Raw genomic sequence first — 18,928 nt, forward strand, 5'->3', positions numbered from 1 at the left:
GTTTTGAAAATCAAACTCTCTTGATTGTGCTATGCCATAGGCTTTGTTATGGATGTCAGTGGCAACTCCATCCTGCCATTCACTTGGCCAAAACCACCGCAGTCATCTGTGGCATCTCTCACGTTCCACATCTAATCCCTCTACTTTCAGAATACACACAGAACGCAGCCACTTCCCCACCTCCATGGTCACACTACTGTCATCTCATTCTTGGATTATTGCAACAAACTCCTGAGCGCTCTGCTTTTACCCTTTTCCTTCATTCTATCTACTCTCAGCTCAGAAACAGAAATAGTTGTTAAAAACATAAGCCCAAATAAGTCACTCCTGTATACAAACCCTCCAGCGGCATCTCGCGTCAGTCAGAATGAAGGGAGGCCACGCTCGCGTTCCTCCTACCCCTCCCTGTGGCACCTCCACGGCTGCCTCGGGCTTTCACTTGGACCTCTTTGCCCCAGACCTCCCCCCATGGGTGGCACCCACCCGGACCAGATACTTAAATCAGTGTGAGCTCCTTCAGGCCTTCTCTGACTCCATATTCTGCACCTGTCCCCTCCCGTCCTCATAGGCCCTACTCATTTCCCTCTCTGGAATTTTTACCCGGAGTACTCATCACAGCTTGGTTCTGTGTTAACTATTTGTGTGTACGTTTTCTGTTCCCCTTTCTCCCAAACAATCCCCTTCAGGGGCCAGTCTCCGTCTGTACTCTCAGCAACTCCTCCTGTGCAAATGTAAGTTATATGCAGTAGTTGTCTCTTTGCCTAGAAAATAAAATTGATGTTCTGCCTCTTGATATAGATAACATATTCTTTTGTATAATTAAATACAATGTTTCCTTTAAGCTTCAGGGGGGCCTCTGTTACTACATAGCAGTTGGAAATTTGCTAAACGAAAAGGAGAACAGAAATACCATTGCTGATACACAAGGTACAAGTGCAAGTCGGGAGTCTGGTGACTTGGGATCTTGACCTGGCCTTGGCACTCACTGGTTCTGTAACCGACCAGCCATTCAACCGCGGCAGCCACCTGTCTCATTCGTAGGGCTTCCTGGTTTCCTAGGCTCACGTTTCATGCTGAAGGAATTTGCACTTTTGCCTACTCAACATCTAATATAAAAACAAAAATTTAAAAACCTTTGGTTCAAATTTCAGGATACTTCCATGTTTATTGAAAACACTGACATACTCTAAAACAAGTCAAAAGAAAGGAATCGGGGAAATTGTTTTTCTCATCCACACTATGCAGATTTAACTTAAGTTCGCAGACGAGACGAGCAAACTCAACACCTCTTTCCTAGGCCCTTCACATCCATTTCAGGTCTTGGGGGCAGATGCACTTCGGAGCTTAGAACTTTTAATATTTTATACAGATAAAAAGTAAAATATAGAAAGTGCATGTAAGTGACATAACAATGAGTCTGGTGGCCAGGACAGGCCCTGTGGGCAAACACGTCAGTGTTTACACGGAGCAAAGCGATGAGTGACCATAGTAAGTGACCTACGTAACACACCTCGATGGCCTTTCTTTAAGTCACATCGAATTTTGCCAAAAATATTGAATACGTATGGTATTTAGCCACTAAATGTGCCACAAAAACTTTCCGTTTCCAATTCTTTATGGAGTTTGGAATTTCAGACAAGAGGTTGCAGATCCGTCTGAATGATCGCTAGTCCATCAGAAAACAAGTACTGTTCGGGCAAGTTACCAACTAGACCAGCCTTTACCTCCTCCGCACGTGGTGTCACAGTCTCCCCAGCCCGTGTGTGTCCACATGAACAGCGGTTCAGGGGCTCTGGCGCTCTGGTTCTCGGCCGGGGGCGCAGAGGGGACAGTGTATTCGTAGTGAAGGCCGTAGGTCTGGTCTTGAAACAGCAGCACCTGCAATGTGACACATGAGAGGGGTGAAGGCAGGTGCGTCGGAGGGGAGCACGCTCAGTGGAAGCTCGGACCCAAGGTCCTCGTAGCCAAAAGTGACTATTGCATAGTATACGCACTTCTTTAATAAACAGTAGAAATGTGAAATTATTGCTTCAGTGCTGTCAGTCTCATACTCCTGAACAGGTACAAGCTCCACACTTAGCTCTGAGCTAAAGGCACCATGAAGAAAAGACCACTTGAATGATGTCAGAGACGCTAGATCATCGGCTTTCGAGTCCATGGACTTGCGTGCGTATCCTCTCTGACATCAAGCTGTATCACACACGTTAATATCGAAGGTAGCCTTTTGATTCATATAAAATAGAAAGATGACTAGAAAGTCCCTGTATCGACAAGGGAAGAGGACAGAAGACTCTGGAATTCCTTTCACTCCAAAGCCAGCTAGAGGAGAAGAATTTCATTCTATGTAGACGTACAGTTAATTTTGAATTTTGTCAAAAGTTTAACTTAGTAATAGCACAGTTATGGGCACACATGTGAATGGTGCAGTCAACTATAAAGGGTGCATGAAGACACGAGAATGCCCGGGTTTGGGGCGACACCGGACACAGGCAGGGAGGCCGTCTGATTTGTTCTCCCCGGTATCCTGTTCCAGGCCCAAAACTGGTCATGGGCAATCGTTCGTATTTTAAATGAAGAAAAATACCTGAAATATACTCATCTTAAAAAACGAAAGAGTAAACTTGTGTTTCTTTACGAAACATTTGCACAAACTATGTTGGACGACTCCATGGGACCCGTCACTTCTGTGACCCGAGGGTGTACGGAAGCCGTCTAGACAATACACCATGACGCACAGAAGCATAGACGTCCATCTGGAAAACGTCCAGCCATTGTTAACACTCATACATCCCCCCATTCAGTGGCTTGTCTTTTCACTCTGTTGATGGTTTCCTTGGCTAAGCAAACACATTTTAGTTTGACGTAGTCCTATTGGTTTATTTCTCGCTTGTTTCTCCTACCTGAGGACGTAAATCAAAACAAATGTTGCTACCACAGTATGTGAGAATTTTCTGCCATGTTTGCTTCTAGGATTTTTACAGTTACAAATCTAACATTTAAATCTTTAATCCATTTTGAGTTGATTCTCATGAATGGGGTAAGAAGGTAGTTTAATTTCATTTTTTTTGGACGTAACTGTCCAATTTCTCCAACACCATGTATTAAATAGACTATCTTCACCCTGTTGTGTCTGTGCCTCTTTTGTCAAATATTAATTGCCCGTAAAGGCATGGGCTTATTTCCGGGCTCTCTATTCAGTGCCATTGATCTATCCACCTGTTTTTATGCCAGTCCCATGCTGTTTTGATGACTATGGCCTTGTAGTATGGTTTAATGTCAGGCAGCGTGAACCCTCCTCCAACTTTGTTCTTCTTTCTCAAGATTGCTATGGCTGTTTGGAGTCTCTCGTGGTTCCATATACATTTTAAAAATATTTGTTCTAACTCTGTGAAATGTGCCATTGGTATCTTGAAAGGAATTGCATTGAATTTGTAGATTGCTTTGGATAGTATGCCCATTTTAATGATGTTAATTCTTCCTATCCATGAACGTGGTATGTGCTTTCACTTATTTGTATCTTCTTCAATTTCTTGCTTCAGTGTCTTATAGTTTTTCTAGTATAGGTCTTTTATATCCTTGGTTAAATTGAGTCCTAGGTATTTTATTCTTTTGGAAGCAATTGCCGGTGAGATCGTTTTCGTAGTTTTTCTTTCCAATAGCTCATTATTGGTGTATAAAAATGCAACTGGTTTCTGCATATTTATTTTGCATCCTTCTACTTTACTGCACTCATTTATCAGTTCTAGTAGCTTTTTGGTGGACTCCTTAGGGCTCTCTCTGTACAGTACCACATCCTCTGCAGGCAATGACAGTTTTATTTCTTCCTTCCCAATTGGGATGCGTCTTTTTCCCTCTTCTTGTGTGAGTGCTGTGGGTCGGACTTCCAGTACTGTGTTGAATAAGAGAGGTGAAAGCGGACATCCCCGTCTTGTTCCTGACCTTAAAGGACATGCTTGCAGTTTTTGCCCGTGAGTATGATGTTGGCTGTGGTTTGTCGTGGATGGGCCATAATTATTAGTTAAGGTATGAACCCTCTATTCCCACTTCGCTGAGGAGTTTTATTATAAGTCAGTGCTAGATTTCATCAAGTGTTTTTTCTGCATCTACTGATATAATCATGTGGTTTTTCTCCTTCATTTTGTTTATGTGGTGAATCCCATTTATTGATTTGTGGGTGTTGTACCAACCTGGCATTCCCAGAATAAATCCCACTTGATTGTGGTGTATATTCTTTTTAATGTATTCCTGGATCTGGTTTGCTAATGTTTTGTTGAGGATTTTAGCATCTGTGTTTGTCAGGGTTGTTGGCCTATAATTTTCTTTCTTTGTAGTGTCTTTATCTGGTTTTGGAATCAGGATCATGCTGACCTCATAAAATGAGCTTGGGAGTCTTCTCTCCTCTTGAATTTTTTTGGAATAGTTTGAGAAGAATAGGTGCTAGTTCTCTTTGAATGTTTGTAAAATTCACCTGCGAAACCATCCAGTCCAGGCCTTTGGTTTGCTGGGAGCTTTCTGATTGCTGCTTCAATTTCACCGGCTGTGATCAGTCTATTCAGATGCTGCTGCTTCTTGACTCCATTTTGGAAGATTGCATATTTCTAGGAAAACTTACCCAGGTCTTTCAGGCTGTCCAAGTTGTTGGCATGTATTTGTTTGTATTATTTTCCCACAATCCTCTGTACTTCTGGGGGTCAGTTGTTATGCTCTCTCATTTCTGATTTTACTTATTTGGGTCCTCTCTTTTTCTGGATGAGTCTGGTTATCACATAGCTTTTCAACTGATGAAGCAAACATAAAGAACAGCTACTTGCCAACTTATCTAACTAAATAAAAACCTGTTGATCTTTCATTGATAGGACTTCAGATTGTCCTTGAATGAATAATGCCCTTTAAAATAGATGCCCCGGCTACAACACCACCAGCCCCTCCCGAAACCATCTGAAGTTGGCCGCGGGATTTTGCAGGAAGGAAAGTGTGACGGCCTCACAGTGCAGGGGCAGAGGCTGTGGCACGGCAGAGGCACTGCCTTTCACAGTGCAGTTCAGGCCCTCGGTCTGCAATAGTCATTAAGGAAAAACATCTTAGAAGTGCAGTTTCCCTTGGATTACTGAATAAATCCAGGTCACACAGATGCCTGCTTTTAGACATAGTTCACTCACTTTAATTATGTGTCAGGCTTCCAGGAAAAACCTCAGTAACTACCAATCGGATTAAGAATTCTGCAGCGAGGGAAGCCCTTCTGCCCAGCACTGAGGCCTCGCATCGACTGCTCTGAGATTTGGAATTAGAGGCTCAGTGGAAGAGCTTGGGTCTCGTCCCATAAAAAATGTGGGCCACCTGATGGCATTTCCTGCCACTCAGTCATTAAAAATGTTGGTTGCTGGGGGTGTGGTCATTTTAGGCAGCCCTGGGGTGAGCGCTTCCTAAGGTACATAAACATCTAACCACTACGTTGCACCCCTGAAACTGACGTGATAGTGTATGCCAACTGTAACCGAAAAGCAAATTGAAAAAAACAAGTGGCCCAGCCGTGGAAAGAGCCAGACACTGGGCATACGATGTTTGTTTTGTCACTTTCTTCTCCCTCTCCAGATGGCGCCCAGCACAGGGTGAAGTTTCCCGTTCAAGTGGAATAACAGGATCCAAAGAAATAGTGGGGAGACGAACAAATAGTCATTCCAAGAACACACACTAGTGTTCCACGGCTGTTGTGAAGAGCTTAGGTCTGAGCTTCACATCAGAGGAGGCACCGTAGTGGACTGATTAACACCCAATTTATTCTCAGCTGAATGACTTACTGGGGGACCCTGCACGTTCCTGAACCTCTCCAGGATCAGCTGTTCAGTACAATGGAGTGACAATAACACCTGTGACAGTGTCTCTGTGAGGACTGAATGCTGTAATGAACATGAAGCACTTTGGAGAGTGTGTGACGCAGTGCTCAGTGAACGGTAGTTGTCATCATCAGCAGCAGCAGCAAGATTTGGAACAGTGGTCCTCCCACAACTCTCCTTGATCCCTTAATCCGTGGATGAAACCTCTTGATTGAAATCGGAAAAAACATTGTTATGTTAAATGCGGCCCCTGGAGGGGCAGTGGGGTATCTACTGGGAGCCTGCGAGAAGTGCAGACCTCAGGTTCCTCCCCAGACCAAGCGGATCATAGCGTGCACTTGAACAAGAACCCCAGGCACATTGCCGGCACATGAAAGTAGGAAAAGCAAATGGGCCAGTGTGTGATCTGAACCTCCAACGCCTCGTCTAGCAACACAGATGTCTCCAATTGAAGGCAAATTCAGCTTCAATCGTGTGGCGATGTTAAATAACGTGGCACACCACAGTCCAAATAAACAGTCAGTCGATCGTGGTTGAAAGTTGTTTCTGCATGTGGACTTAAAGAGGTGTTGACATGCCTGCATTTTAGACTTTGTCACCAGGACGGAAAACAGGCCAGCTCTGCAGTCAGTCCTCTGGCTCCTAAGCCGTTCCCACTGACTGCAGTGATGCAGGTCACAGAGGGCATTTGAATTTGCCACCAGCTTGGGCACAGGGCCCCAGGGTCCCGCTTCTTTCACTCCAAACTCTGTCCTGCCTCACACCTGGTCTTGGATCACATGGCAGAGAAACCTGCCCCAGACATTCCAAATTTTGTAATTCTGTACAGGAATCAATTAACCTAGTATGAAAACAGAACAGAGTAACTGAAGGCACTGTTGGACATAGTCACAAAATCTTTTCCCCAGGAACAGTCTCATTTTTTCGAAGGCATTTTATACCGATTGGGACGAGGCCCATTTCCCGGATGTGTAAAAGGTGATGATTCACCGCAACACAGCACTCTCCCTGCAGACGTCCACTCTGGTCAGCAGATGCATGCTTTTGGGAAAAAGAGGTTTCTGGTCGGTTGCTTGTAATTCACCTCTACTTTGAGTCCGTGGGCCCCTCATAAAATTTGGTTCCTATTGTAATAATGTCTGTTTTTATACATCACGATTGAAAACATATTTTTAAAAAATCCCTAAAAGCCCGTCTCTTCAATGATGTTAAAAGTCTACCTGACATTTCAAATTCAGAAAAAAAGGTTAGAGAGGGAGAGGCGGGAACGCCCTCTGCCACAGGGACTGACTACTCAAGGTCATCAGCGACCCCCCTCGTACCAGGAGGTGCAAAGGTGAGGTGGTGGGGCCTCTGGCGGAGATCTTCTCCCAGAGGCCTCGTCTCACGTAGTGAACCGTAGTCCCCGCTAAGCTGAAGGCTCCGGAGTGTTCGATCTTCCAGTCGCTGTTGATGGACTGCTTCCCTGCATCTCGCAGCGCTGGAGAGGGTCAGAAAGGGGAGAGTTCGTCAGTAGGCAGCACTAATCAACACCCACTTTGCATGGCTTCATTAGAAGCATTTCCCTCGCTTCTGAACAAGCGGGTCAACTCCCTGTCCCAAAACGGGGGGGTGGGGGGGGGCAAAGGGCACGTCCTCGTTGGGGAAGTCGGAAAGCACAGCAAATGCCACAGGTGTTTATAATGTACTGCATGTAAAGTGTATGTGTCAGATAAAATCCTAAACATACGTATTTGTAGATTTATGAAGTATAAATATTAGTTTTACCCCAAATTTTAGACTCGAAATATATTGACAGAAAACTCTCACCACTTTGCAAATAGCTGTTACCCTCTATAAATGGTTATACTTCATGTAATGCTAAATTGATTAAAAATAACGATTTTTCCTAAAAGGTAGAGTATTTTATTTTATTTCTCTTCAAGTCTATTAAATATTTTGAGTAATTATTTTGGCCAGTGTAATTCCATTTTCTTCTTGTATTTCAACATATATTCAGGGCACAAGTATAAAGGGATATTTTTTGAAAAATCTCTAATAAAAAATGCCTGGAAAAGCTTTTTAAAAAATACCATATACCTAAATTATTTTTAAAGTTCAGTCATATAAATTTTGTTTTTTTAGTTACAGATTTAGGTTTTTAAATTGCTGGTATGTATACTATCTTATTTTGTGCTTTCTTTTTTTCTGTGGGATCTTTTTTTTTTTTTTTTTTGCTGTACATTTTTTTGCTTTCTTTCTTCTTCTTCTTTTTTTCTTTACATTTGCTATTTTTCCCTACTTTGTTTTCTATTGTTTTTAAATTTTTATTTTAAAAATTACATTTGGTTCTCTAAATGTGTTTAGTCAATTTATATCTATTCTTATTTTTAAATGCCTCATATATTTAAACATATTGATCATCTAGTTTTATATTTTCTACGTATGAGACAAATATGTCATGTTCATCTTGCCCTTATTTTTACTGTTTTGTGTATGGTGTCAATTTCCTTTTATGCTTTTTAATCATTTTATTTTACTATAACATTACATTTGTTGAACCTTACAGAATTCCTCTGAGGCCTGGTTGGAAGGCACGTTACTTCAGAAGAAGTTGCCTCCCCCTGTGCCAACCACCTCGGTAACCTTATTAAAAACCCTCTTTGGGTTTCAGACTTCGCAGTTCGGGTGACGGTGCTGCAAACGCAGGTGAAGACCGGCTCGCGGTGGGGAATCTTCGGGGAAGTGGGTCTCCACGTCTGCGCAGCACCAAAGTCAGCATCTCACTGCCTCCGCCTGCCAGGTGCCAGGTGCAGTGCGTTGCCTCTCCCCTTCTCTCTGAGCTCCCAGTCTTCTGGGCTCCCGCTTCATCTCCTCTTACACTCTCTACTCCACAAAGGCCTTGGGCTTTGTTTTCTGTCCACGGTGTCACCAGGACTCAGGATAAGCGCGGCTTGGGGTGGCCTCATACTCTGGCTTCCCGATGCTTCCATTTTGGCATGTGAGGATTCCTTCACCACTTTTCAGTTTGGAGGTAAATTTGAAAAGTGTTCTTTCCCCCTTTTGTATTTTGCTCAACACTTGCCATTGTTTTCAGTAAGAAGGTTTTCCGTAGGGCGGTGTTTGATGAACTGCGGGCAAGGCAGGTTGGCCCACACGACCTTTTTCAGATCTTTCAAAATCATAAGCTGTAATGACTTTGTCAGGATGTCCCCTGAGGTCATCCTCAGGGGGCAGGCAGGTAGACAGACGTGAGCAGAGCAAGGACAGTGGGCCAGGTGCAGAAGGTCACCCGGGCCCAAAGCCCCGGGTGCCGAGCAACGGGCACAAGTGGGAAAACAAGAATTAGGGTTGAGACCTCCTGACCTTTCACACCACTGGTCATGCGGTTTGGACCCTTCCCTGACCTCTTCTCCCCTGGCCTGACGCTACTCATGCGGGCTAGACCCCCTTAGGGAAGCAACGAGGAGGCTGGAGAACAGCCCCTCAGCAGTGAGCCCTCAGGACACCGAGTTTCAGACCCGCATCAAATGCATCCAGGTCTCGGTTGTGTTTCAGCTCCAGGCCCAGAAAAGCAGCAAAAGCAGACAAATGACATCATGGCTGACGATGAGCCCCTGCCCGGGCACTGACAAATCAGTGGAGACGGTGACCCCGAAAGGACACACCTGGGAAGCCGATGAATATTCTATTGAGATCCTCCCCAGGGACCTTCCCTAATATCTCCACCCTTAAAAGCCCTTAGGACTCAGGATCCCGGGCCCTCCCTCACCTGTGCCTTTCTCCTCCTCCCCCGTTCCCTCCCCCCAGGTGGCTACCTTTACCTTCCTCCAGGGGCCCTTCTTTCACCTCTGTTACTTGTTTCCTGAGCCCATTCCTCCCACCACTCACTCCTTCCACCTCTGTGACTTTCTACAGAAACTTTCTCTTACAGTTCGAGTCGTGGCTCTGAATTCTTTCCCAGCCAGAACTCAAGGGCGGAGGCTGCAGAACCAAGGTCGGGTCTGACCCCACCCGTCCTACACCTGGTGCCATTCTTGTCACTGCCAACAGATCTACGTGACCTGCTCTATTCCCCATTTTAGGCTTTTGGATACATTATTAAATTTTTTAAATAATAAAGCCACCATCTTCAGAAAAGCAGATAATTGCATATGGAAATGCAATTCAGAGAGTAATAAAGAAGAATAATTGTACTAGGAGGAAATTAAATGTCTTCTGTGAGATAAAACACAGCCAATGTAGAAAAACGAATTCGTTAAAGGATGACCAGGTTCTCAGGGGAAGAGCAATTTTCCTTGTTCCTGACGCTCTTTCAGACGAAGGTTTTCAGTGACTTCCTTCCAGTGCCTGAAGGGACCTTTTGGGGATGTGGTTTGTGGCATGTGTTCCCTGCCTAGAGAATGGCAGCGACGACCCATCACGGGCTTAAAGTCTGGGATGTTGGTACTGTGTCATTCCTTCTTTTTCCCTCCAGCTTTCCCCCTCGTCCCTCTGGCCTCGCTCAGTGAATGCCATCGGCATCTGCCCAGTTGTTTAAGCCAGAAACCTGCACGTCATCCTGATCTTCACGGTCGGTCAATGCTCACACGCGCCTTCCAACAAGGTCACCAGTTCGGCTTCCCCAGAAGCCGCAGAAGCCGCTGGGGTGCTCCCGTCCCTCCGACCTCGACTGGTCAGGAGCCGGGCCCTGTGCTCAGTCCTGCACACGCCCTCTAACCCCCCAGGATAACTGTCTGCTCCTCACTCAGGCAAAGAGGGAAACGTGTTGGGCTCTCGAATAGCCGTGACGATGCTCCAGTGTTACAAGCCTAGTGTTACTCCAGGCTTGATTCAGTCTCCGGACCAGTGTTCAGGACATGGAGGGCCACCGATGCCACTTCTGACACAGGCAAAAGACCCTGGTGACTTAGGCCTGAGCCTCAAACTAAGTGCAAGGAAAAGTGACCGTAAGGCCAGTGCTGAACATGGACATGTGACTCCATTTCTGAAGCAAATGGTCTTTTCTTTTTCTTAAAAAAAAAAAAGACTTTATTTTTTAGAGAGGGGAAGGGAGGAAGAAGGAGAGGGAGAGAAACACCAATTGGTTTCCTCTTACACACGCCCACCTGGGGGGGACCTGGCCTGAAACCCAGGCCTGTGCCCTGAGGGGGAGTCGAACCTGCAACCTTTCAGTTTATAGGACTGCGCTCCAACCACTGAGCCGCACCAGCCAGGGCAGCGAATGGTCTTCTAATGATAGAAAGGGATGGGAGATTCGTGTTCAGGGGTCTGCATCAGGGAGAGAAGACAGATGGGGTCTGGCTGACGTGGGGGCAATGATAGCAGACACAGCCATCTCCTGGCTTGTATTCTGCTGAATTAGTTCTATGCAATTGACCGCGGTAGTTAAGAGAAGGGGGGAGGGGTTTGGGGGGAAGTTCAGGGAACATTTGGCCATACAGGACATGTACTCTAACATCACAAGCATTACAGGGAAGGCAATGATTAAACAAGAAAACTTAAAACTGGGGCCAAAGGGACCAGGTGCTGCAACCGCACGGCTTGGGTTCAAATCCAGCTCACAGTTTTTCAGCTGTGTGACCTTAAAAAAGAAACCTAAACTCTGCTCCTTTATTCTCTGATTTTTAAAACTAGAAAATTAGTGGCCCATACTTCATAGAATTATTGTGAGAACTTATTTAATGGATATATTCAATGTTATAGCTTATGGTGATCCCTATTCGAGTGTGAACCCTCTTCCCTTAAACAAAATTCCCTCAAAAATCTTTATTACTCCCCGTGTGCCGCACTCCATTTTAGTTACTGCAGACAGAGCTCTGAGCAGAAGGACCCCTGCCTTCAAGAACTGACGACGGAGACGGACAGTAGAAAAGCTCTGAACAGAAAGGACAGATCGCGCAGGGCTAAGGGCTGTAAGGAACAAAGGGCGACGTCACAGGGAGTGGCCTGGTGAGGGTCACGGTGTCTGCGGAAAGAAGGTGACAGGTGTGAGGACGTCTCGGAGCAGTGAAGAGAGACCAAGGGGAGAGAAGTGAGCGACTGTGGTGGGATAAATAACGTCCCCGGCAACACGCCCGTGTCCTAGGCTACAAGGTATCTTCTCCGACCACAGTGGCATGAAGTTAGACGTCAGTGTCAGAATGAAAACTGAAAAATTCACAAATTCACGGAATCTGAAACAACACACTCAAACGACCAATGGGTCAAAGGAGAAATCACAGGGAAATTAGAAAATATCTTGAGACAAACGGAAACGCAAACACGGCATCCCGAAGTGACGGGACACAGGGAGACCAGCGCGAGGGAGGAAGGTAACAGCTGCAAACGGTGACAAAGAAGGGCGAGCTCCGACTAACAACACTAACAATGTCACTTAAGGAACCTCCAAAAGCTGCCAGGAGGAAGAAAATAATAAAGATCACAGCAGGGGTCAAGGAAATAAGGAAGAGAAAAATAATTGAGAAATCGATAAAACCGGAAGTTGGGATCAACAAAATTGACAAACCTTTCAGCTAGATGGATTAAGAAAAAAGAGAGACAATTAAAAAGTCGGAAATAAATGTGGGAATATTAAAACTGATGCTACAGAAATAAAGAGGACCGTACAAAACTACTGTGAACAATTTTATGCTAATAAATTGGATATGAAATGAACAAATTCCTATAAACACAAAACCTACCAAGACGGAACTACAAAGGAACAGAAATCGTAAATATACCTAATAAGTAGTTAGCAGACTGAATCAGTAATAAAAAATATCCCAACCAAGAAAAGCCCTGGACTTTATGGGTTCTTTGGTAAATTCCAGCAAACATTTAAAGAACTAACATTAGCCTTAGTTGACGTGGCTCAGGGGACTGAGTGTGAGCCTGCGAGCCAAAAGTTCTTCGGTTCGATTCCCGGTCAGGGCACATGCCTGGGTTGGGGGTCAGGTCCCCAGCTGGGGGTGTGCGAGAGGCAACCAGTGGATGTTTCTCTCATACACCAATGTTTCTCTCCCTTTCTTTTTCCCTCCCTTCCCCTCTCTGTAAAAATAAATAAATAAAATCTAAACCAAATGCAAATAAAACAAAGAAGACCTAATACCAATCCTCAAATTTTCAAAAGCACTGAAGGGGCAGAAAGACTTCCTTACTCTCTAGGAGGCCAGCATTTTCCTGAGACCAAAGTTAGACAAAAACAAAACAACAGAATCATTTCCCTTACACACACTGATGTAAAAATCTTCATCAAATTACTAGAAAACCAAATTTAGGAGCACGAAAAGCGTCCAGATCAGACAGAAACAAGGGAAATGATCTTGTTAGCATGTTCACAGATGACATGATCTCATATGGAGAAAACCCTATAGATTCATAAGCCCCCCCAAACTGTTACAATTAATCAATGAATTGAGCAAAGTAGCAGGAAGTGAACACACAAAAAGCAGTTGCATTTCTACACATTAAAAATGAACAACCAGAAAGTGAAATTAAGAAAATGATTCTGTTTACAATAGCATCAAAAAGGAGAAACATACTTGGGAATGGCTTCATCAGGGAGGCGAAAGACTCGGACAATAAAAACTAAAAAAACATCGTTGAAAGAAATCGAAGGAGACATAAATGGAAACACATTCCAGGTTCATGGATTGTAAGACTTAATATCGTGAAGATGTTAATATTATCCAAAGTAACCTACGGATTCAATGCAATCTTTATCAAATTCTCCACGCCCTCCTTCTTTTCAGAAGTAAAAAAAACAACAACAACAAACAAACCCAACTGTCCTAAACTTCATATGGAATCTCAAGTGACACTAATAGCCAAAACAATCTGGAAAAAGAAGAGCAGAGCTGGAGACTTTTGCTTCCTGATTTCAAAACTTACTAGAAAACCACACTAACCAAAACAGCGTGCTCCGGCACGAGAGCAGACAGACGCCAGGGAAGCCGCATGGAGATTCCAGAAAGAAAGCCTCGCCCGATGACTTTTGAGGAGGGCGCCAAGTTCCCTCAGTGGAGAAAGTGGCGTCTTTCAACCAGTGGCGCCGCGGGACCTGGGTGAGTGCACACAGGAAGGTGCAGCGGGGCCTTTAGCTAATGCCGCACGCAGACATGAACGCCAAAGGGCTCAAAGATCTGAATGTAAGACCTAAAACTATGAAACTCCTAGAAGAAAACAGAAGGGAAAAGCTAAATTGACACTAAATTCATCAGTGCTTGCATATGGCACCAAGGCCACAGGGAGTAAAAGAAAAGTAGGTGAATGGAACTTCCTGAAAATTAAAAATAATTGCATGTACACAAAATTCTATGCATCAGAAGACAATATTAACAGACTAAAACCCCACAGAATGGGAGAAAATGTCTGTAAATAATATATTTGATAAGGGATTCAGAGCCAGGACACACAGAGAACTTCTAAAACTTACCAACAACAATGGACAACCACCACAACAAACAAGCTACTTCAAAAACGGGGCAAGGACTAATTAACATAGACATATTTCCAAAGAATATGTGCAAATGGCCAGTGAAGACACACAAAGAGATGCTCAGCATCTGTAACTATTAGAGGAACACAAATCAGAACCACGTCGAGGTATCGCTTCACACCCACCGAGACGGCCAAGACCCCTGTGAGCCGGGACTGACATCGGTGGTGAGGACCCAGAGAAACAGGCGCCGTGCACCCTGCTGGCGGGAATGGAAAGTGGTGTGGGGCAGTTTCTGCAAGCTATTTAAAATAGAACTGCCATGCCTGTCAGCAATTCTCCTGGGCGCATGCTCAAAAGAATGAAAAGCAGGGTCTTGAAGAAACACTTGTTCACCCCCGTCCACGGCAGCATTGTTGCCAGCAGCCAAAAAGGGGAAGCGACCCAGGTGTCCATGCACGAAGGGATGGATAAGTGAAACGAGATAGACATACAAACAGCGGAGGATTACTCAGCCTTAAAAATGAAGGGAGTTCTGACACACTGAGTGGCATGGATTCCTTCTGAGGACACTCCTCTGAGTGATACATGCACGAGTCACACACAGGACACTACTGCAAAACCCCACATGTGCAGGGTGTGTGGAGTGGTGAAATGTGGAGACAGAACGCATACTGGCAGTTAGCGGGGGTGGGAGGGAGATGGGAAGCGGCCGTGGAATGGTTTTCCCAGACAGACCAACTTCTGGAGATGGTCGGCGGCGGTGGTCGCACGAGAAAGTGAATGGACTCACCGCCCGGGGGCTGAATACTCACCAAGCTCAGATGGCAAATTGTATGTGCAGTTACCACAACTCTCAAGAAAACGTTAGTGAGGGGAGAGATCACATCCACGCCTGAATCCTTGTAACCTAGAGTCCCTCATCTGGCAAACCAACCAACCAACCAACCAACCAACCAACCAACCAACCATGCAGAACTGATTCGGTAGAGGATCTTGACATGGGGAGATTATCCTGGCTCCTCCAGGTGGGCCCGAAATGCCATGCACATGCACTCCTGTAAGAGTAGGGAGGGGTCTGAACACAGCAGAGATGACAAGGCAATGACACCTGGGAGGCAGACGCAGGAATGATGGGTCACGAGCCAAAGAACACTAGTAGCCACCAGGCATTAGAAATGCAAGGAATGGATGCTCCCCGGGCCCCCCGAGAGAGAATAGCTTTGCAGCCGCCTTGAATTTGGGTCCACCGAAGCAGACGATGGCCTCCAGAACGGGGAGAGAATACACTTGCTTTTTGAAACCTACGAGTTTGTGGTCATTGTTACAGGCTATGAGGTTCTTAAACTCATAGTGGGATGCAGAGCTTTGCAGAACTCAAGACCCCTCCACCGAGACATCGGAATTCCCTTACAGCCTGGGGAAAACATGTCCCCCGAGTGGTAGCCCAGTGTCTGCTATCAAACAGATCTTCTCAAATTATCTCCAGTTTGCACAGTGTCTCCAAACACCGGGTATTAGGGCTTTAATCTGAATTTTGACATCGGGGATAAATTATTAGCACCTAGAATGCACTTTAAAACCATAGAACATAAAAGCTGATGAACTGTAAATATTAGTAATAACAAACTAATGGATGGGTCATATGACAAAGGATTTATTATACCATCCCCTCTCCTCAACTCTCCCTGCTCCTAGAAAACAAACCCTAATAATAAGAAAAATAATTCAGTCCAAGTGGAGACCACTTTCGGTATTGCAGAGTACAAAAATCTCATGTAATACTGGATTTTTTTAAAATCATGGACAAAGTATTTCCCTACTGAGATATCATTTCTTATGTGAGAAAGAATAATGGGGACATTATTTTGTTAAGAAAGGAAACATGAAGGCTTTCTTTAAAGCTATTATAAATACGGTGTTTAAATTGGGGGGGAACACTGCATTTTTGCCAGACCTAATCACACTAGGTCGCCCACCTGCGATGCCACAGTCCCAAAAGATCACTTCATATGGCTTTGTTTCAAATTCGTATGTAGAAAACGATGTGTTTTGACAATTTAGTATTTTCTTTCATATATTTAAAAATCATTAATTGGCCTAATTAAAATAGCAGATACAATTTTTTCTACAAGCAATAATTATAATTTTTAAATAATGTCTACCTAGATAAGGTAAGAGAACTTTATTTTCCATGAAAAGATTAAGTCCTTTTAGTTGCTAGAAATTTTTTAAAGACTCCCCCAAGATTTCCCAGTTCTAAAATAATCATATATACCCATATATATGTGTATTTACATATACAATACATATACCTATGTGTATATATAGGAAATAGATATATTTATAAAATGTATACTTTATATAAATGAATACATGTGAAATAAAACATATCCACATGCCCCAAAGAGTATTTTTTTTAACATGGACTAACACATGGAAGCGATTTCTACCCCCTGCACACACAGACAACCAGATGGCTTCTGCTCCCGGGGAGTCCCTGGAAAGAAATTGCTACTTGATATGACCAGAGGAGCTCCCTGGGAAATCCACACACGTAACTACAAACAGACCAGCGCCCTTGTGGGCAGCGCACGCTCGGTGTGGGGAGGGGCTCGTACTGGGGTCAGCCCTGTGTCTGCAGGGCAGGTTACCTAGGTAGCTGTGCGCTGGCTTCTCCTCCACGACTTTGATCCTTCGGGCCCCGGTGGGTATCACCAGCACTTCCACGTAACCTGTAAGAGCCAGGAAGGCGGGCAGTAAATCTCGAGTTTTTAGGAAATGCCTTTTTCTTAGTTGACTTGCCCTTTCTTCTTGGGATTTTGGTTTTTGGTATGATATTTCAAATACCTGCATTTCAAACAAATGTTTTGAAACTGGGTGTCTAGACAGGGAAGCGTAAGGCCACACCAAGCAATCCAGTGTCACCTGGGGAGGCGTCCAAGTTTTAGGAATAGAAAGGTTGATGTGAACCAAGGTGATAAGGTAACACGCGATAAAAGCAAGGACGTGCAGAAAAAGCCCAAATCAAGACTTCATTCAGTGCAGAATATATAGGTGACTACTCTTCGGCCTGAGTAGTTAGGCTTTAAAATTATATGGAAATAATCGCGAACATTCTTCTTATATATATGTATAGCTCCAAATATCTGATAGAGGTCTAATTTCAAAGCTATTTTTAAAATGGCACAACAGTTCATCGCTGCATTGTCTGCTGTTGATTAATTATTAAAATTCCTGAAACTGGTTCAATTATTTGGTGTATGCCAGATGGTAGCATATACCCCACCTGGTGGCGGTGGCTGGAATTATGCTTTTAGAATCATAATTTCCATTAGCCAGCGCTGTTTATTCAGCGTGACCATTTTTAGTACTAACGAGCCACACGAGCACCATCATTTTGTTCCACAAACCAGCAGACAGCAGTGGAAAGAGAAACACGTGCTTACTGCCTATTTGCACACAGAAGTAAGATGAGAAGGTCTCCGCACTCAATGGGCTGGTGACAGAATTGAAAAGACGAGGCAGAAGTACCTGACATAAATGAGTTGCCTAAAACTTCAAAAATGATGTTTAAAAGATCCTACACAAAATGCTATGGCTGACTCCCGGCTCAGGAATATAAACCATGTCGTTTAAACTGTTCCCCTTCTCATGGTCACATCACCACTCAAAAGGTTGGCTGCTATTTTTAACTCGCAGAAGTGGGATTTATTTTCCCTTTTTCCCTTGTAAATGGTTCGATACATTACTCATGTTTGAGAAACACTGGCCTCGGCCAGAATCCCTATGAGTCAGAGGAGAGAACCGTTTTTACAGTCCAGGGAAGCTTCAGGGAGAAGCGTCCAGATGGCCTGTCTGTGAAGAGTAGGTGGGCTGTGGATGGACGCAGCTGGGGGATGAGCCCAGCGAACGGAAGGACACGGAGGGGAGCGAGTGGTACCCGTAGCAGCACGTGGGTAACGTAATTCTGACAGAACAAGATGTAAGAAGATGGCCCCACTAAAGAGAGTTTTAACATATGCCCAGGACACGGCATCAATCAGTTGGCAGCTACAGAACTTTGTATGGCGAGGAGCTTGGTCATCAGACGCCGGCTGGAGAGGCTTCCCCTGACAGTGGGACGCAGGACAGCCAGCGGCGCAGCTGTGGGTAGCCACGTCGGGAGGCTACTGTGAAAACCTGGGAAGGCACCGTGCAGGGAAGAAATATGAACCTGAGAACCAGGCGAAAGAGGGGAAACAAACCCTGAATTTCGTCGTTCCTGACAGGAGAGGGGAGTCCAGCGCCTACAGGAGTGCGGGGGTCAAGCTGGAATGAGGATCTGATGAACACAGCCCTGGAATCTGTATTTTATGAAAACGGTGTAGCACAAGTGCACAAATACCCAGAGACAGTGTGGAGGCCTCTGGAGCCCTGGAGAAAGGGCAGGCCCCAGCAGCACCTTCGGGAGGCGGCTCCACAGAGGCAGCCGCCTCCGCCCCGAGAGCGAGTGCAGACAGCCGGGAGGGACGTGAAGAACTCCACCTCGGTGACCATCATAGATTTTAACAGAGATTCAACACAGACCAGGAATGAATTAGAGGGCTCTGGCTATTTGGGTGCATTAGGACCCCGTGGATCGGAATATCCCAAGAAACTGGTTAGCCGGCCTGCCAGGAGCAGTGGAGACACCACGGAGAGAGTGTCCCGGTCG

At 45.0% G+C, this 18,928-nt stretch overlaps 1 protein-coding gene across 1 annotated transcript in view; it reads right to left on the bottom strand.

Annotated features, from left to right (window-relative positions):
- The window catches only part of ADAMTS19 (ADAM metallopeptidase with thrombospondin type 1 motif 19), a 216,343-nt gene that overhangs the window by 36,824 nt on the left and 160,591 nt on the right, over positions 1-18,928 (bottom strand). Inside the window, exons 16-18 of the mRNA XM_037164084.2 lie at positions 16,887-16,967; positions 7,157-7,314; positions 1,725-1,878 (exon numbers count right to left, since the gene is read on the bottom strand). Of these exons, the coding sequence (XP_037019979.2) occupies positions 1,725-1,878; positions 7,157-7,314; positions 16,887-16,967 (393 nt within the window). The remainder of the gene's footprint in view (positions 1-1,724; positions 1,879-7,156; positions 7,315-16,886; positions 16,968-18,928) is intronic.

This window comes from Artibeus jamaicensis, unplaced genomic scaffold (genome assembly GCF_021234435.1).
Source record: "Artibeus jamaicensis isolate MK-2021 breed Jamaican fruit bat unplaced genomic scaffold, CSHL_Jam_final contig_1085, whole genome shotgun sequence".
Classification (NCBI taxonomy): domain Eukaryota; kingdom Metazoa; phylum Chordata; class Mammalia; order Chiroptera; family Phyllostomidae; genus Artibeus; species Artibeus jamaicensis.